General features: G+C 52.4%; 1 protein-coding gene across 1 annotated transcript; it reads left to right on the top strand.

Moving 5' to 3' along the window:
• The first annotated feature begins 1965 nt into the window (after positions 1–1965).
• On the top strand, positions 1966–19658 carry NUAK2 (NUAK family kinase 2). The gene is made up of 7 exons (XM_068541577.1): positions 1966–2322; positions 10845–10965; positions 13779–13930; positions 14285–14350; positions 16265–16384; positions 16936–17068; positions 17748–19658. Exons 1-7 carry the CDS (start codon positions 2077–2079, stop codon positions 18809–18811), a joined length of 1902 nt encoding a protein of 633 aa, XP_068397678.1. The 5' UTR covers positions 1966–2076; the 3' UTR covers positions 18812–19658.
• Positions 19659–19937: the final 279 nt, after the last annotated feature.

The following is a 19937-nucleotide window of genomic DNA, read 5'->3' as shown; positions in this document are numbered from 1 at the left end:
CCTAGTGGGCACCAGTATTTGTAGAATGACTAAGTGATGGGGTAAAAGGCCACAGACATGGTTGGTGTCAGTCAGAACTAGAACTCAGGGCTCCTAACACTCAGCCCTGTGCTTGCTCTTATATTACCCATGCTTCCTCTTGAGAGCCCTAATCTATCTAGATGGCCCCAGCTACCTGGGCCCCAGGAATGGATGCAGATCTCATTGGGGAAAGGAAACAGCACGTCGGGGGAACTTTCACCTGGGCCTCATTCTATTTTCACAGATAACCCAGGGGAGGCCGGCAGAGAGAAGAATGCCAAACTGGCTACCACCTCCTGTGGTCCTCCAGATTTGGGGAAGCAGGGTTGGTTTCCTGCATAAGTGGATCATCTCCAGCTATAAAGGAAGCCAACGGCCCCATTCTCCCTCCCTAACTCTCAATAGAAAGGATCAGTGGAAGTGGGAAAGCGGGCAGACACTAAATATAAATTTCAGTCACTGGGGATCTAGTCCTTCTTGATCTTCAGCTTGTCCTGAATACACAGCTGGAGGCACCATCCTCCCGAAGCCTCTGAATCCCAGCTCTGCCAGTTTCTCACCAGTTGTGTGGCCTTGGGCACAGGATTGAGCTACCAGGAAGACTCAAGGGGAGATGTTCCTTTCTCCCCATTACACTCCACATCTAGATGGAGGAGAGCCTGTAGATATTCTCATTTCACTCTAAATGACACTCAGTATGGGGATTCTGGACCTGGGGATTCTGCTCCAGGCCTTAAAAACCAAGCCATATGTCATGACCTACCTGGCTCCAAAATCACAGAAAGGAAAACTTGAGTGGGCAGCTATTTACAGGTTTAGGGACACAAGTTAAATAGTGGGAGTGTAATATATATATATATTTTTAATATTCATTTATTTATTTATGGCTGTGTTGGGTCTTCGTTTCTGTGCGAGGGCTCTCCCTAGTTGTGGCAAGTGGGGACCACTCTTCATCGCAGTGCGCGGGCCTCTACACTATCGCAGCCTCTCCTGTTGTGGAGCACAGGCTCCAGACGCGCAGGCTCAGCAATTGTGGCTCACGGGCCCAGCCGCTCCGCGGCATGTGGGATCTTCCCAGACCAGGGCTCGAACCCGTGTCCCCTGCATTGGCAGGCAGATTCTCAACCACTGCGCCACCAGGGAAGCCCTATATTTTTTAGTGAATGAATGTTTCCCTTTGTTTCTCTCCACCTCCTCCCAATGCTTCGTAAATTCCACCACATCTTGAGGGACCCACTCAAACTTAGAGCCTTATTTGCTGAAGAAGTAAGAACTTTCCAGAACTGCATTTCTGGGATACAATTAAGGTTGATCCAACTGATGAAGACAGCTGAATACAGAACCCTGAAACAGCTCTCCCCTAGCCCTCCAACTTGACAGTCTGCCTCCATCCCATTCCATCCCTCCTTCCTCCTTATGGTCTTAAAGAAGTGGTCAACTGACTTTACAGATTTTGACTTGGGAGAAGCAAATTACTCAGGATGGGGAAATACTTTGGTGACCTCTAGTACTGTCAGATTGCCCCTTGCTAACTGAAAACAGCACAATGGAAAGACAACAGGTGCCTCTAACCAGGACCAAGAGCCTCTCAGGGGCAAGAGCTGTTCCAGGGCCCCTCAAAATTTCGGGACCCCAGTGGTATCAACCCCCGCCGCCACTCACCCAACCCCCCCTCAACACCCCCCCCAACATCTCCGCCCCGCCCCGCGTAGCCGCCCCTGGCGTAAGGTATTCCCCTTGCCTGCCCCTCAGGGGCCCAGGTGGGCGGGGCTCCATTGACACCTTTCCCAGCCGCTCCGGGAGGAGGCGGAGCCGGGGACCCGGCAAGCCAACGCTGGCGGCCCTGGTCACGCGCCGCCGGCGATCAGGCCAATGGGCGCCGGGGGGTGTGGCCAGAGCCTCTACTTCTCGGCGTTTGTAACAACTTGGAATTCGGCGCCTGGTTGCGCGCTTTGGTGCGGCTGTGGATTCTCGCGCCGGGGGTGGGCAGGCGCCCCGAGCTCTAGCTCTCTCCGCGCAGCCGATTCCCCCTCCGCCCTCGCTCACCTGCTCGCCATGGAGTCCTTGGCTTTTCCCCGGCGCCTCGGCCCGGCTCCCGCGGCCACCGCTGCCCTGGCCGCGGAGCTCGTTCGGCCTTTGACCGACGGGCTCCTCAAGTCGCCCAAGCCCCTCATGAAGAAGCAGGCAGTGAAGCGGCACCACCACAAGCACAACCTGCGACACCGCTACGAGTTCCTGGAGACCCTGGGCAAGGGGACCTACGGGAAGGTGAAGAAGGCGCGGGAGAGCTCGGGGCGCCTGGTGAGTGCGGCTCCCTCTCGCGGCGCCAGCCGGCCGGGCTCGGGACTTAGCCCCAGGAGGCGGGTGATGGAGGGTGGGCCGGGAGCTAGTGCCTTGCTCGGTGGAGTTGCCCGCATTCAGTCTTTACCGCGCTGAGGTTGCGTATGTGTATGGGGTGCTGGTAGTGTTCACTGTAGATTTGTCTGTCCATGGTTGTAGGGACAATGGTCGTGGACCTGAGAACCTCACCAACTCCGGTTAGCAAGTGATGATTGCCAAATAAGTGAGGCGGGGTGCATAGAGGACGAAAAGTGTCCTGAGATGAGAAGGCTTCCTAAAGACGATGAGACTTAAGTGGATTTTGCTTGTAACAGACTATCCTATAGAGTGGGATGGGAAGAGGAAGTAGAAGGCACCTGATCTTAGCAAGGGGTTAGTAAATGTGTGTAGTTGAATGAAAAAGGGAATGAAGTGTCCAGTTCCTCAATTCAGTTCTAATAGTCTGGCAGCCCAGCATACTGTGGAGATATCACCCCCTACCGGGGGGCGCGGGTGGGTTTGACATTTAGGTCCTTTCCAGGTCTAAGATTGCGTCAGAGTTTCATTATGATGGGTTTTTAATTCTGGTAAATGTGAAACCAGGCTCTGGTGAAAGATCCACTGTGCCCCAAGATACCTTTGGGTTTGGGGCCTTTTCAGGTATGTGTCCTGTTAATTTGGGATGTGTGTGTGTGTGTGTATAGTAGTAGTAATCTGTGGTACCTTGTGTAATTTACTTTATCTCTGTACTCTGTTTCCCTTCTGCAAAAATGAAGAAAACACAGCCTCCCTCACAGCTGCTATGAGGATTGAATGAGATACAAATATGAATTTAAATTGTTGCTGACAATAGAACCCGCAATGAGAACTGGTATTTATATTTGAAAAGGCCAGCTCCGAAGGGATAGCAGTTTTGCCAAAAGTTAACAATGGTCCCCAAACTTGAGTTTAATGTGCCTAGGAATCACCTGGGTGCTTGTTTAAAATACTTCTCCTCTAGTTCCACACCCAGAGGATTTTATTCTGAAGGTGTAGGATGGGGCCAAATAACCTGTATTTGGGGGGACGGCTGCGCCCTGCAGGCTTGGCATGCGGGATCAGGATGCAGATCAAACCTGTGCCCCCTGCAGTGGAATCGCAGAACCTTAATCACTGGACCGCCAGGGAAGGCCCTAAATACTCTCTGTATTTTAACAAGCCTTTTAGGGCAGGTGGTTTAGGGACTGTTTTGCCAAATCCAGTTGGGTGCTGGTTATGAGATGTGCATGTATGTGTGTGTGCCTGCGTGGGTGGCCATGGTTTGCCCTATCAGCTATGGCAGCAGTTACCTCCCCAGATTGTTTGCTTTTGCAGCCAGTAGCTGGTTTGAAATTCAAGAAGTCATTTCATTGGTGAAGGAGAGTGGATGCTGGGGAAAGGGAGTGGATTATGGCCTCATCAATAGGACCGAGTATGTTTTTCCTGCTAACACCTGGCACGGTCCCCAGTTGCCTGCTGCCAGGTTACAGCTATTGGGCAATCATGTACTTCCTGGCTTTCCTTTTCTTTCTCTTTCTATAAAGTGTGAGGGCCCGGTGAGGCTCCAGGCTGGAGACAGCTGGGCCCAGGCTTTGTCAGGGGCTCAGCTGGAAAATAGCTGCTTGTGGCTCTTGCCTCTTTTGGGGGGCAGACTGGATTGGGGGGACTGGGGTGGCCTGGAAACTGAGACTGAAGTTCAGAAATCCAATTAAGCTCTTGACCTGGGTCACCTCATGTGTGTCTCTGTGTGTGTGTGAAAGAGAGAAAAGGAGAGATCGTTGATTCTGGAGTGAGATAAACCAGCTTTCAGTTTTCAAACCTCAGTGGCTGTAGGCAGAGATTCCAGCTCTTATTACATCAGAACAGAGAGAATTCAGAAGGTGCTCCCTGGCTTCATGTCTCTTGTTGTATGCAGGGAGCCAAGATCAGGAGGAGTGGGACCTGCCCTAAAGCTCCCTGATCCATAGACCACCCTGTACTTCTGCTGGGAGCTTGCTCAGGGTCTCCCTCCTCCTTGGAGAGCAGCTCTACGCGCTGCTAATGGTTTCTCAAAATTCTGGAGAGGAATCCTCCCCCCACCGCACCCCCATTCCTGTCTCTTCACTGTCCTCCCTGAAGAGAGACCAACCTGGTGCCCACAACCTCCCCTCAAAGTGAACTGAGGGTTCAGAGGAAAGCCCGCTGGGTGACTTCCATCTCAATTTCTCTCCACCACATTTCGCATTCCCACCCTGCCTGGATAGGAGTCTCAGGGGCCAGATGGGATTGTCCGGAGGGAGGGGCAGGTGGGCAGGACTAATGGCTCCTCCAGGAGGGCATTAAAGGAAAAACCAATATTTGCTCTGGATCTTCTAGCTCTGACTACACTCCTGGTATCCACATGGCATTTCCTCCTTTGACTCTCGCGGCTCTCCTGACCACCCCTCCCCTAAAGAGAAAAACACCTGCTAGGGTCCCTGGAACGGTGGCGTCCCCCAAAGCCTTTAGGTTGATCTGCATGGAATTTGTACTCCATGGGGAGCACAGGGGAGTCCAAGGGGACAGTGATCTGGGGCAGGGGTACTTCTGTCTCATATATTGGATTGTTGCGTGGGATTTCAAAATGTTTGAAAGTGACTGAGATGGTCTGATTCCTTCATTGACAGATGGGGACACTGAGGCCCAGAGAGGGAAGGTGACATGTCCTGTGGCTGGTTAGTGGCATGCCTGCAACATAGGCTCCTGACTTGACCACCCCAGGCGCTAGATGACCAATACTGAGTCTTGGACTGGGAGTTGGCTTTGGGCTGAGCCCAGGCTTGCCTCAGTGTGCTTTGTCATTCCAACAGCTAGCTCCGACTGCCTTTCCCAGAGCTCCAGGCACGCTGAGGGTGGGAGGAGTCACTGGGAACAACCCCCACCCCCATACATACTGACAGCGTCCAGAGATCCCGAGTAGGTGAGCTACACTACATTCAAGGCTTTTACTTTGTGAGGAAGACTGCTCAGCTCGGCATCAGAGTGCAAGCATTCAAAATCCTGGCTCCACTGCTTACCAGCCGTGTGACCTCTGTGTATCTCAGTTTCCTCATCTGTAAAGTGGGGATTATAATAATTCCTACCTCGTGTGGTCCTCATAGGATTAAATAAGATAATATATGTAAAGTGCTCAGCACAGTAGCTGACACACACAGTGTTATTATCCCAGCAAGGCTGGCTTTGTTGAGGTCCTACCCTCCCTCTCCTGGGGGAGGGAGAGTCCCCCCACCCTGGGTCTGTCCTGCCCTGAGCAAGAGAATGGCTTGTGCTCAGCTTTCCTAAGCCCTTTGGTCTCTACTTTGTTCAAAGTTCCAGTCTCTCCTTTAGCCCCTGATCCAGAGACGGGCTTCCGCCTGGCCAGCTGCCAGAGGCCTCTTCTGTGTGATGCTGGCCTCCCAGCTCCTCCTGCACCTGCCTGCTCAGCAGCAGGGAGGGAGACTCCAGCTGCAGGTGACTCTTGTCCTTGGGCTCTGGCCAAACCACACAAGAGGGCTGGGCAGGGAAGCACCTTGCCTGGCAGCCTGGCAGAGTGGGCAAAGAAAGGGTGGGCACAGCATGGGGTTCAGGGGAAGCAGCTCAGCCTCCCCTCGGAGCCCATTCCTGCTCCCAGCCTGGTTCTCTGGCAGGCTTGGTGGGATGGTGAGCCATCCCCACTCTGCCAGCCCTGGCCAGCCCAGCCCAACCTCTCCTCCATTATCTAAATGGGTCATCCTCCAGCTCCTTGCCCCACCTCCCAGAGGCAGCTGCTCCGTGAAAGGCCAAAAAGGAGTCAAGGATCTTGGCTCCAACTCTGGGTGATAGCTATGACCAGAGATGCCCAGCTTGTACCCTCTCTCCCGGCACCTGAAACCAGTACCTCTAGATCTTCTTTTTCTAAGACCTTTCTGCCATCCTCTCCTGAACCCAGATTATTCTTGATCTGAGTTCCTGTGGGGACTGGGAGGAGAGAAGGTAGTGTTTAACCAATTGAGCCCCAGCACCCATCTCTCCAACGTCTTTGTATATCTGTAAGTGGGATGAGGGTGGCTGGTGGTACTGCACAGCCTGGCCCATGGCAGGGTGTGGGGCATTCCCTTCTCCAGGGGTAGGAAGCAGGGAGCTGGAGGCAGGGCAGAGCATCTGCAAGGAACTTTTGTCTTCTGAGGTGGTGGCTTCTCCAGGCAGCACCCCTCCATCTTGGGTCCTGACAGCCTTGATATGTTGAGGAACCTCGGAAGAGTCACCTTTCTGGACTTTAGTGTTTGCCATTTGCAAAATGGGATAAGGAGTTAGCCCTGCTGCCTTTCCAGCATGCAGGGCCACAGGGGCAAGAAAATCACTGGGCTGGTATCAGTAGGAATTTTGCTCAGGCAGGTAAACATAGATATAGCATGGGGCCTCTGAATAAACCTATTATAACAATCCTTGGCTAGCACCTTCCTGGCATAGTAGCACGTGACCCATTTCTGAAGAAGCTCAGCAGAGAATGCTAGAGTTTGGAAGGGAGCTTAGAGATCCTAATGTGCAAATTCGTGTATAGTTCCTTTCCTTTCTTTCTGGCCTGTGCTCAAACCTTTCTCTCTGCCTGAAATGCCCTTGTTGCACTGCCCCCCTCAAAGGCCTGCCCGCCTCGGCTTGGCAAACCCCACTCTTCCTTCAAGATCTAAAACAGAGTTTTCTCCCAGGGGTGATTTGCCCTGCTCCTCCAGGCAAAGGAAGCTCTCCAGTGCTCCTGGAGCCCCTGGGCATGCAGGGATCTCAACCGTCATGTTCATCACACTAGACTGGACCAAGGGCCTTGGCGCGGGGACTATCCAATTTTTGTCTGAATCCCCAACACCTACCATAGCGCCAGGCACGTAGTAGGCATTCAGCAAATGTTTGGAGAATAAATGTCCTTTTATTTTTCACATGAGGACATTAAAACTAGCCAGGCCAGTTAACCGGATCATTTAAGTGACTTGTCTTGAGTTACGTAGCTCCAAAGGGGCAAATAAAGACTAGATACCTGGGCTCTTGACACCCCTCCACTGATCTGGTGTTCACATTTATATTCTCATTGTTGTGCCTCGGTTTCCTGCCCCCTCTGAGTAGGGTGGCCGTATAATATAACGTCTCAACTTGAATACTTTGTGGAGTAAAAGGGGGCACTATTAATAATTCTACGGGATGACCCAGGATTGTCCCCAGGGAGGTGGCCTTCCTACCTCTGGGTGATCCATTCAGCGATTGTTTTTCTCTTCCTTTCCTCTAGTCACTATATTTTAATTCTAAAGAATGGTTGCTCAACTATCTTGCAGATGAGAACAAAGGTCCCTCAAAATGAGTTCTCATAAACATGGTTGACTCTCCACCCATGCCTTGGAAAAAGGGCAGAAAGTCTTATCTGGGCACTGGTCCCATCAGTCAGGGATCAGCCCAATGACTTAACCAATAAATATTTATTTGTGATTTGTGTTCACCAGTAAACAGTTGAGGTCTGTCCAGTGGGACTAGGATAGGTGGGGGAACAGTGGCCCAGCCCCACCAGGGCAGTGATACATGGCTCTTCTTGTCTGTCACCTGCTTGGGGACTGGTGGAGGCCTGATGACATAACTTGCTTCTTTCCTGGGAAGTGCCAGCCAAGCTGTGGTCTCCTAAGACCTAATATAGACAATGGGGGGGGGGCGGTCCTTGACCTCACCCCCTGAGGCCAGAGCATGAGCTTGCAGGAGGATGGAACTGTCCACTGAGGATGAACAATTCTGATTTTAAACCGTAGGCTTCCAGAGTTGAAAGAAACGGATCTCAGGATCTAACTTGTACACCCTCTACCCATGCAGGGACTCCTTCTAGCACCCCTCAGAGCCCTTTATTTTTTTGAAACCTCATTTCTTTTAGGCCTTGTCTTCTTTAGAGCTCTGCTCCCTAGCCCACGATGATTTATCTCATTGTATATGTTTGTGTGTGTACAATTGTACATCCAAGATATGCCTAGGTTTTGCATATGTGTGTATCTTAAGCTCTCAGATATTTGTTTCATTATCTAGGTATGTGATTTACATGTGATTTTTTTTTTTTTTTTACTATCTATTAATTCAGTTTCATGGGCCTTTATCTGAAGAGCTCATGGCATTTTATCTATTGTCTGATTTTTTTTTTTAACAGGAGAAAAACAAATTTAATTTCACATGTACAGGAGCCCCCCCAAATATGTGGCTCCCCAACAGTCTGGCAGTTGAGGCTTACGTGCCATCCTGAGCTAAGGAGAAGGGGGTAGGGGTCTGGCACTTGAAAGGGGAGGAAGGCAATTCACAGAAAGAAGGGAAGAGCAAATGCTTGGTAGATAAATGTTTGCTGGGCCATGCAGATAAGTCTTCCTGATGAAAAAAGTTATCTCTGCTAATAGCTCTCTCTCTGGTACAAGCCTCCTATCTAAATTCTTTAATGCAGTTCAGCGAGGGATAAAAAGCTCTTCTTGAGTCTGCTGAGCCTTCATTGTCTTCAGCTCGAAATCATCCACATGCCAAAGTGACAGTTTGGGGTAGCCTGCCCTGAGCCCCACCACCAAGTAATGCAATTACGTTTCAGTGCAGGCATTTATGTTCATATTTATTATCATCATAGCCTTTAAAGTCTTGGCAAACATGTTCAGTTGCCACTGGATTGGTGTGTCCTCATGTACAAATGACAACTCTCTTTCATTTGTACCTAGAGTTCATTTTTTGCAGTTATAAGGCCATACTTCTTTTCTGCAGTGATAATTCATAACTGAAAAATTATTAGAACATTATCTGATATATCAAGACAGTTGCAGCTCTGGAGCTTCTATGTAGGAGAGACTTTAATGGCTCTAGTGGGTTGGAATTAGGAGCAACAGGAGTTGTCTTGAAGCTTCACTGTATTGTCTGATTTTTAAAACAAAGAATTCAGAGAGAAAAGAACTAGTCCATAGAATCTCCCCTTCAGGGAGAGAAAAAGGGTATGGAGAGGTGTTCAGGAACCAAGCTCCAGGCTGGTTGGAGGAGGATTTAAGCCCCTTCCCCCCATCCCCACCCCCTGGTCAATTCTAAGCCAGGGATTTTTCTGCTTAGCTCATTGGGGTGGTTTGGAGCAGAAGGGGTGGGGGGCGTGAAGAGAGCGCCTGAGGCGCAGCCCGGCCCCTGCAGCTGCAGCGTGGGCCCCTCCAGGGGCTTGGGCAGGAGACTCCATGGTGACCGTCCCTCCTGCTGCCATTGTCCTGCCTGCCCTGCTCTGGGAGGGCGAGAGAGCCGGGCCTCCGCTCTTTCATGGATGCAGCTCCAGGAGAGGAGCGGGGTGGAGGGCACGCCATCCCTGGCCCGTTGCTGGGGTGACCAGGCCCAGGGCATTGTGAGCTGCTCCTCTTAGAGGATTACGGCTGTTCCGCATTCTTGTCTGAGGGGGACGAAGGCCCGAGGCCCGCGGTCCGGAGCGGAGCCGGAAGCCTTTGTCTGCCTCCAGAGCCCTGTGAAAGGGGGATTAGCGGCCCCGCCCCTTGGGCTCTGGGTTCCCTTTTTTCTGCCTCCTTTTGAACCTTGAGGGGAGGCGAACCCTCCTGGGAAATGAACGAGAAACTGTTTTCCTCAGCCTGTGCCTTGGGATTTCTCATAACTTGCCCGGCTCCTATGAAGGGGAAGTCTTATATTTACCATTTGTGTCCTTGGACAGGACTTGTTGGGAACTGACCAGCCCTGTGACACCCCCACCCCATACCCGCCCAGCACCTGCTGCCAGCGTTGTAGCCTCCGAGGGCCCTGGGGCATTTATATGGTCATTTCACAGAGTCAAAGCAGGAAAGCACCCCAGACATCTTAGTCCAGCCTGTTTATTTCACAGAAAACGAGGCTGGGGGAGGGCATGGGCCTTGCCCGTGAGCACAGCAACAGAGCCTGGAGGGCCCAGGTCCCCTGACTCACCACGCGGTGTCTTCCCCACACTGCATGCGCTGTTGGTACTCTGTCACCATCGCTGCTCAGTGAAGTAGAACAGAGAAGGGGGCGAGCTGCCTCAGCCTCTAAGAGCTTTGCTTAAACTGCTTCTTGGCAGTTCATTCTCCACTTCCTCTTGCCTCCCTCCACCCTTCCTGAACCCACCACATGTACCAGCCAGAGAGTTTAATCCTTAAATGGCATTTTCACCTTTATGGACAAGCTAGCAAAGCCCAGAGGACTCTGTTTAACTGTCTAGTTGTTTGTTTGTTGCTGGGGGAGAGACATTACTAACTTAGACCGAAGAGACTAGCATTTTTTTCATAATGTTTTTGGGTGATTTTTGTGTGTGTGTGGTAAAACATATATAACATAAAAGGTTCCCTCCAGCCTCTCTGCTGCCCGCCCCAGTGAAGGATGGAGAGGCTTCTCTGGGTGCACGCTGTGGCCTTTGTAGCAGCTGTAGGCAGATCACCAGGGTCAGGGCTCCCAGAGTGTCCTCAGGGACACCTTTACCTGCCAGACCTTTCTCCTCACTCTCCTGCATTCTCTGCTCCCAGGTGGCCATCAAGTTGATCCAGAAAGACAAAATCAAAGATGAGCAAGATCTGATGCACATTCGGCGAGAGATTGAGATCATGTCATCACTCAACCACCCCCACGTCATTGCCATCCACGAAGGTACAGAGGCGGAGCATTTGAAGCTGTGTGTGTGTGTGTTTGTGTGTGTCCAGTCGGAACAAATGACACAGAGGTAAAAAAGACACAGGCTTTAGGCTTGGGCAAAAGCTGGATTTGAAACCCAGCTATGTGACTTTGGGCAACTAATTTAATTTAGTCTCTGGGCCTCAGTTCCTCCTTTGTAAAATGGGATAATCCCACCTACATCACAGGGTTGTTGCAAAGATCAAATTAAATGTCACCAGGGAATTCCCTGGTGGTCCAGTGGTTAGGACTCTGTGCTTCCACCTCAGAGGGCACGGGTTTGATCCCTGGCCAGGGAACTAAGATCCCGCATGCCCTGTGGCACTGCCGAAAAAAGAATTCAAATTAAATGTCACCAAGTGCTCCGCTCATGGGAGGAACTCCACAGATTGTAGGCACTTTTTTTTTTTTTTTTTTTTTGCCTTTTTTTTTTTTTTGACTGCGCTGTGCAGCTTGTGGGATCTTAGTTCCCCAACCAGGGATTGAACCCAGGCCCTCAGCATTGAGAGCGTGGAGTCTTAACCACCGGACTGCCAGGGAATTCCCGATTGTAGGCATTTTTGTTCTTAGGTTTTCTGTACTGGAATACTGTCTCCCCAGACCAATGAGATCCTTAGCAATCTGGGGGAGGCTGGAACATACAGGGACCTGCACCTGTCTCAGGTGTGTGGGTGCTGTTTTTCTTCATACATCCAAGAGCCAGGCCTCCTGTCCTCTGAATCATTCCTGCCATGGGGCTGGCTCCTACTTCTCGTCTCTTGAAGCCTCCTCTTGCTCTGACATCAGTGCTGGCTTTCCACTACAGCTGCCCTGTTCCCTGTGACCCAGACAACAAAGTGAGCAAGAGAGGGTGATGAGGGAAAGAGGGGGAGCAGCCTCCCACACACACCTGTCTGCTTCCAGCCTTTACATAATATCAGTTGGACAGGAAGCGAGGAATGGCAGGAGCAGCAGGACGGAGGGAAGGGAGCCTGTGGCTTTGCCCTCGGTCTGAATGTTCCTGGTAGGAAGGAAGAGAGGTCTCCTCTCTCAAGTTCTCTTTAGGGGAAGACTAAGGGCAGAGCCACTGACATGGCCCTGTGGCCTGAGCCTGTCCCATGAGGAGCCCCGGCAGGTGGCTGGAAGGCTAATTGTTTCTCTGTTTATTTCCCCCAGGGAGGAGTGGGCAGATGACAGAGTATTGGTTAAGCCAGGCTAAGCTTGGTGATTGGGCTGTGTGTGTGTGTGTGTGTGTGTGTGTGTGTGTGTGTGTGTGTGTGTGTGTGAATTCTTCCCCCCACCCATATCTACAGCTAGGTGTGGGAACTGAGCTCTGAAGCTTAGGCTGTAGCTGCTACTTACTGCACCTTCAGATTCAGCAGATGTTGGGGTGTCATAGTTACTGTGTATCTGGTAGAGCTCCCCCAGATCCATCCCCATCCACAGACTTTAAGAGATATGGACTGGGGGGAAGGCTGCAGTCCTAGGAACTGACTTCTAACATAGCTGCTCTCCAAAATGTGCCCTGGCTGGCTCCTGACCCCCAATTTTATGGCACAAAGCTTGCACACATCCTGCAGAGATGCGGAGAACCACAGGGGTGGAGCCTCAGCTAGGCACCCCCCAGCAGTCTGGGCCACTGTGCTCCCCTAGGAAAAAGCACAGTCCTCCTGGCCGTGTATCCAACTGCCTGGGAGCTGGGACTCTTCTTGGGAGAAGCCTCCTCTCTTAGCTCCTTCTCACAGCCTAGACAGTAATCTCTCTGGGGCTGGCTGAGCAAGCCAAACTCATAGGACTCGTTTGACACAAAGATGCAATGTCACAGACATACATGTTTTGACACACACCCTGCTGAAGGGCCAGTTTGGTGAACCAGCCACTCTCTACTTTTCCAGGAGGCAAGACAAGGCCTGAGGTGGCCATAGGACCCCTCCCTCACATGGAGATGAGCCGGCTGGAGTAGGCTGACTGCCAGGAGCCCAGCCAGTCAATTAATTACCAAATATTTATTGATCGTTTCTATGTACAAAGCCCCAGCCTGGATATTCTGGACGGGAAGTCAAAGATGTTAAGGGTGATAAATATCTCAGCTCTCCATGGTGCTTTACAGTTTACAAAGCACTTTCATATACTTTTATCCCTCTTCTGAGCCTCGAGTCAGACATTATTATGGGCATTATTTTTCAAGTTTATGCATGAGGATGCTGATAATAAATATAACAGTAGGTACAGTCTATTGAGTGCTTGCTTGTATGTCAGAGCCCACACCAGCGTGCTCAGCCAGCCTGAGAGCTGTGACTAACTTTTATCTATTTCTCGCCCCAGCTCTGTGACGTTGCTATCATTATCCCTCTTCAAATCAGGAAACTGAGGCACACTGATTGAATAACTTGCCATGGTCACCCAGCTAGTAAATGATGGGGCCAGAATTCAAATCCCAAACCTACATTCTTACTGATGTATCTAGAAGAGATTTGCCCAAGGTCACGAGGCAAAAAAGTACTGAATTCTGAACCAGAGAGCCTAATTTTTCATTCTCATCCAGTGATGTCTCAGAATTTGCAGGGTAGTGTTAAGAATCCTCAGAAGCCTGAACTTCCAAGGAAAGGGAGGGTGAGCCAGTTCCCTTGGCCTTAATTCGTTGCTACTGGAAGGTGTTGGGAGCATCAAAGGGCACTGTCCTGCCTCATTAGCAGATGTCTCTGGTGGGAGGTCCTGTCTGGTTTGGGGGCCTGGGAGTGATACGTGTTCCCTAGTGGGGAGCAGTGCACTCTGGAGGGGCCTGACATTCCTGCCTTGCTCTGCCCCAGTGTTTGAGAACAGCAGCAAGATCGTGATCGTCATGGAGTACGCCAGCCGGGGCGACCTATATGACTACATCAGTGAGCGGCAGCGGCTCAGCGAGCGCGAAGCCAGGCATTTCTTCCGGCAGATTGTCTCCGCCGTGCACTACTGCCACCAGGTGAGCGGCACCTGCCTCAGCCCTGTGCTGAGCGGGTGGTCCCTGGGGCTCGGGGGCTGGTTTCACCAGAGAGATTTCATGACTGGTCCAGGATCACAGAGGAAGATCGAAAGAGGCAAGACTCAATTCTGGACTCAGCCTAGGGAACGTTGGTGTCTCTGGCTTCAAGTCTCTTGGCTGGGGTTGGAAGGACCATGATTTGTTGTAGTATGTACCAGTAAAGATGGGCCTCCCAGCCTACCTGTGCTCACCCCCACTCGGCCCCCTTTGTGTTTCCCTCACTGTCGAGACCAGGTCCTCATGTCCTTCCCTCCCTGGTGGCCTTCCCCTGACCCTCATCCCTCCCTCTTTCAGAACAGGGTTGTCCACCGGGATCTCAAGCTGGAGAACATCCTCTTAGATGCCAATGGAAATATCAAGGTGAGCCTCACTTCTTGTTTAAAGCTACTTCTCTCCCCCTCCCCAGCCTGTCTGCACTGTCCCTTGCCAAGCATCTCTAAGCCCCTAGGGGGTTCCAGAAGGAGTTGAGCAAAGCTCAGACTCTTGTATGGGTACTGATAAGGACCTTAGCCATCATCCATTTCAGTACCTCATTCTATGGATTGAAAGCTGAGGCCTTACGATAAGCAGTGATTTGCATAAGGTCCCATGGCTAGCGAGTTGCTGAGCCTCAGCTAGAACCAAAGTCTTCTGACTCCCTGACCAGTGCTCTTGACGTCACAAGGCTGAAGTAGTCTAGATCTAAGGTTGGCTTCTGCTCACGGCCTTGGGACTGGCATAGAGAGGCCATGGCCTGAGTTCTCCCCACCTGCATGCATGCACATACACGCACGCATGCGCACTTTAATCTGCCGCAGTTAGGTAGCCCTTTAGCACCTTTCACCACAGCAAGCACTCCAGAGCCAGCTTCCTGCTTTCTGCAGCTGCTGAATTCCCGTGTCTAAGTAGTTAAATTTAGGCCTGAGAAGTTCAGGTTGATGTGATAAACTCAGGTCTCAGGGCTGGAAGGGGAAATGGCAAGGGCTGGCCCCTGCAGATACCTGGAAGGGCTCTGACTCTGCAGTCGGACCCTCCTCAGAATCTTCCCGAACCCAGATCATAGTCCTTTCCCCAGTGACCCCTGACCTGTGCCCTGAGGCGCCCTGGCACTTGAGTTCATTTTCCTTACCAATTCCCGGAGTAGGTGGGGCTCTCTTTGATGTTGACCAGGGAGGGGGAAGCCAGAGCCAATAAATCCACACAACCCAGGCAGGCACGAACTTTCCCATCTGTACCAATCATCTGCCTCATTATAGGCTTCAACTGATAACTGCTTGATAGGAGGGCAATAAAACCCATAAATGAAGGAGCCAAAGTTCATAAACAACTTCTCCCCACCCTGGGCACACATGACCCTCTGCTGGGGATGAAGAGGTTGGGAGCAAAAGGGCATTGGCCTCAGCCTTTGTCTGAGGATAGCTGGCGGAAGGGTCTTTCTGAGGAATGAGAAGATGGGCTTGGGGCCCCTCAAACCCTCAATATCAGAGGGCTCAGGAAGTCCTGTAAGAAGATCCCTTCTCCTGGGCTATAACCATGGCCGTAATCTTTGTTCTTCCTTCAGTACTGCTTCTCAGCTTTACTGGGCTGACCCCAGTCCCGCCACCATGTTCCTGTCCGGGTGTGGGCAGAGAGATGTATTCTTTGATGGGAAGGGCAGCCCAAGCCCAAGTCATGGGGTAGCCTGCTTCTGAGGTTCATGGCATTGGCATGAGACATTGTCTGTCCCCCTCCAACTGGTAGACCCTTCCTTCAGTCAATAAGTGGCCATTAGTCCCACCCATGAGTCACAGCTGTGCTAGGAGTTGCAGGAGGGGTGGGGGCAGGAGGTCGGCATGGGGAGCATATTGATGTGGCAGTAAGAGGAGACGGAACTGACAAGCAGGGGCTACCATGAGCCACTGGAAATTGTAGGGCTTCTTGGGAGGAGGAGATCTCAGGGCAATGGAAGGCTTCCTGGAGGAGGTGGGCTTGCTGGGTCAGGAGGATGTGTGTAGGCAGAGAGAGCATCCCTGGAGTAGAGTACAGCGTGAGCAAAGGGGCCTGGGGAACAGTGAGGACCCTGGAGCTCCCGCACACCTCTGCCCAGGCTCTCCTCATTGACACAACTTCCAAAGGGCTCTTTCTTCCAGGGCCTGAGCTGTGTTGGTGGTGCCTGGTATGGGGTAGGGGTCATGGGCACCCTTTCCTCCTGCTAGGGCCTGGGTTTCCCCGGGGTCTGGCGGGGGGCAGACCAGGAGCTATAGAACAACACAGGCCTTGGTGTGACCCCTGCCTGTGTTTGACCCAATTCTGCAGATCGCTGACTTTGGCCTCTCCAACCTCTACCACCAAGGCAAGTTCCTGCAGACATTCTGTGGGAGCCCCCTCTATGCCTCGCCCGAAATCGTCAATGGGAAGCCCTACACGGGCCCAGAGGTGAGTGTCTGGACTCCTCTGCCAGCCTGCCTCAGCTTAGATCCTGAGAGAGGGATGCGCTAGTTTTCTAGTTATTCCCTTTCTCAGATCACAGAACTCACTTCCCCACCAAAGTAGTGTGTGGCCGGGTCTCTAGTGGGAGTGGCAAAACTGGAACAAGAGCTTAAGTCTTCTGACCCCCAGTCTGGTTCTGGGCCCCTCACCTTCCACATTCCCATTACCTTTCCCAGCCCCAGCCAGCCTCCCTGGAGGGATGGCATCTGTCATAGCCACCACTCCTGGCCCAGAAGGGATGACCTCGTCACTGATCTTGTGTTTGTGGCTGCTTCTCCCAGGGGGAGGCAAATGACAACAGCTCTCCCCATGAACCTCAGTGCCTTCTGCAGTGTCACCCTCTCTGCCCCTGGTACTAGAAGGAGGTGGTCCTCAGATACACTGGGCTCTGAGTTCTCCAGCATGGGCTCCCTTTTCCCCACGGTATTGAAGGTGAGGCTGGAAGCCCTCTAGCCTGTGGCATGAGGAAGTCCTGGCTGATCCTCTCTCTCCCTCAGGTGGACAGCTGGTCCCTGGGTGTTCTCCTGTACATCCTGGTGCATGGCTCCATGCCCTTTGATGGGCAGGACCATAAGACGCTGGTGAAACAGATCAGCAGTGGGGCCTACCGGCAGCCGCCTAAACCCTCTGGTGAGTGAGAGGTGTAGGTGTTCTCATCTAGGTGCTGGGTGTCCTTTGCTAATTCCTGAGGCACGAATTAAACAGTGACAGTAAAGTGAAGAGGGCAGCCCACTGTAGATGGAGTGTACCTTCCACCTCAACTCCTGCTGTCATCTCTTTGCCTCCTATGTCTGTGACCTCCGAGGAAGGAAGGGACAGCTCCTTCCTTCCTTTATGGGCAAGCTTTATCATATTTGGAAAGTGCTTCCTAAGGTCTAACTTAGATCCTCTTTGCTACAATTGTCTCATTTCCTACTGCTTTTGTCCTTGTCCTTAGAAATCTTTTTGTCCTTTCACGTACGCTGTATAAGGCGAGAAGAAAGGTGTGAGGACCTTGGTTTACTCTTGAGCAGTCCCTACTCTCAGAGGGTTGCATGTCAGTGGAGCAAAGGGGGATACACACTAACACATAAACATGGCTGTGGTCCTGAGGGGTGGTGGGATGGAAGAGGAAATTGACAGTCAATCCAGGAAAACTGGAGACTGGGGAGCCGGCCCGGGCTGCGGCGTGTATGGAGCCATAGGTGGGAGTGGCATATCTGACACAGGAGTGAGCAGTGTCTTAGCACAAATGGGGGTAAGCCAGTGAGGGGGACTGTGGGTGCCCATGCTCATGGCTATGGATCTGAAACCCTTCTTCTTCTTTTAGATGCCAGTGGCCTGATCCGGTGGCTATTAATGGTGAACCCTACCCGCCGGGCCACCCTGGAGGATGTGGCCAGTCACTGGTGGGTCAACTGGGGCTATGCCACCCGTGTCGGGGAGCAGGAAGGTCTGCACGAGGGAAGGCACACCGGCAGCGACTCTGGCCGGGCCTCCGTGGCTGACTGGCTCCGGCGGTCCTCCCGCCCCCTCCTGGAGAACGGGGCCAAGGTCTGCAGCTTCTTCAAGCAGCATGCGCCTGGAGGCGGGAGTCTCGCCCCTGGCCTGGAGCGCCAGCATTCGCTCAAGAAGTCCCGCAAAGAGAATGACATGGCCCAGACTCTCCAGGGGGACCCAGCCGCTGACACCTCCCCTCGCCCTGGCAAGGGCAACCTCAAGCTGCCGAAAAGCATTCTCAAGAAGAAGGCATCAACCTCCTCGGAAGGGGCAAGGGAGGGCCCTGAGCTTGGCCCCGTCCCTGTGAGCCCAGGACAGGCTGCCCCCCTGCTCCCCAAGAAGGGCATCCTCAAGAAGTCTCGCCAGCGGGAATCCGGCTACTACTCCTCTCCTGAACCCAGTGAGTCTGGGGAGCTCTTGGATGCAGGGGACGTGTTTGTCAGTGCGGACGCCGTGGAGCACACGCCCCTCCAAGCCTCAGGGCTGCTGCGCCATCGCAAGGGCATCCTCAAACACAACGGCAGGTTCTCCCACGCGGCCCTGGAGCTCACAACCCACACCACCTTCGGTTCTTTGGATGAACTGGCCTCACCTCACCCTCCAGCCCGGGCCAGCCGCCCCTCGGGGGCAGTGAGTGAGGACAGCATCCTGTCCTCTGAGTCCTTTGACCAGCTAGACTTGCCCGAACGGTTCCCTGAGCCCCCACTGCGGGGCTGTGTGTCTGTGGACAACCTCATGGGGCTTGAGGAGCCCCCCTCAGAGGGCCCTGGGAGCAGGGGCCTGAGGTGCTGGCGGCAGGACCCCCTGGGGGATAGCTGTTTTTCCCTGATGGACTGCCCGGAGGTGACAGAGGCCTACCAGCAGGCACTGGGGCTCTGCTCAAAGCTCAGCTGAAGGTGGGGGGCACTGCCCCATCCCGGCTAGCTCTAAGATGCAGCTGGCTGCACCCTGAGGGGAAACTGCCTTCTTCCCTGCCTCCCAGGACCAGCATCCCAGCCCAGAAGGCTGAGATGGTTTGCAATTGAGCCCTGGGGAGGGCTGGATGTGGGAAGTGGGCAAGTGAAGTGCACTGAAGGTTCAATGTCTTCAGCCCCATGGATCCAAGAAGGTAGTAGAAGGGAAATGAGTAGAGAAGTAGAGAGGAAGGCCCAAGGCTGAGTCCAGGTTGCCTGTTTCTTGTACACATAGTAGGGCCACAGAGAGCTGGAAAGAGCGCTCTCAGCGCCCAGCTCCTATAAAGGGTAAGTTTTGTGCCTGGTACCTTCCTGCCAAGGTGGGGATGGAAACTCTTTATTCACATACACATTCCCATCTCCGCCGACCACTCAAACTGGAGTGTGGCACCCCCTAATGTGCCTGGGGTGCCCTGGGAATGGTCTTCTAGAGTGTGCCCTTCCTTATTTATCTGAGCAGTAAAAGAACACAGCCTCTGTTTCCTCAAAGGTTCTCTCCCCTTTCACATCCTCCAAACCTGGCCCAAGCTTCCTGGAGTCGCTGCTATGAATCTAAAAGACTTGAAAAGGCTCAGGCTGCTATTGGACATCATCTCAAGGGGCCCAGATTCCCCTGGACCCCACCTTGGACCTCAAAGACTCTGAACTTCTCTAGCCTCCAAGCTGCTCCTGCTACTGAGAATGGATGTATCTGTTTCTCTGGGCTTTCAGGGCCTAGAATGTTCTTATTTATTTTTATGTTTTCAGCTCTGCATTTTTAAAATAGTGAATCTTACTGTTTTCAATAATGTGAATACTATGTTCTGGGGAAACGCACTATGACATCTAAGTTTTGTGTACAGGGAGATATTTTTGCAATGATTCCCTACTGATCAAGGGGAAGCCGGGGGCCTTTTATAAATCTACATGTCCCATCGCACTATCTGGAAGGGGTCTCTGGCTCCCTCACTCCACGCCCTGATTCTATCTACCTGATGGTCCCTCTTCCCTTCTGTGGTGGCTAGAAAGAGCCACCCCATTAAAAACCAGAACGATGATTGGAAAATAGCTTCTGTGGTTCTATTTGG

The sequence above is a fragment of the Eschrichtius robustus genome, chromosome 3, assembly GCF_028021215.1.
Source record: "Eschrichtius robustus isolate mEscRob2 chromosome 3, mEscRob2.pri, whole genome shotgun sequence".
Lineage (NCBI taxonomy): Eukaryota > Metazoa > Chordata > Mammalia > Artiodactyla > Eschrichtiidae > Eschrichtius > Eschrichtius robustus.
This window is presented reverse-complemented; position numbering and strand designations above follow the sequence as displayed.

Coding starts and splice junctions, on each gene's coding strand:
- NUAK2 (XM_068541577.1), top strand. CDS start 2,077: ATGGAGTCCTTGGCTTTTCCCCGGCGCCTCGGCCCGGCTCCCGCGGCC. Junction 10,966..13,778: donor CGTCATTGCCATCCACGAAG/GTACAGAGGCGG, acceptor GCTCTGCCCCAG/TGTTTGAGAACAGCAGCAAG. Junction 17,069..17,747: donor GCAGCCGCCTAAACCCTCTG/GTGAGTGAGAGG, acceptor TTCTTCTTTTAG/ATGCCAGTGGCCTGATCCGG.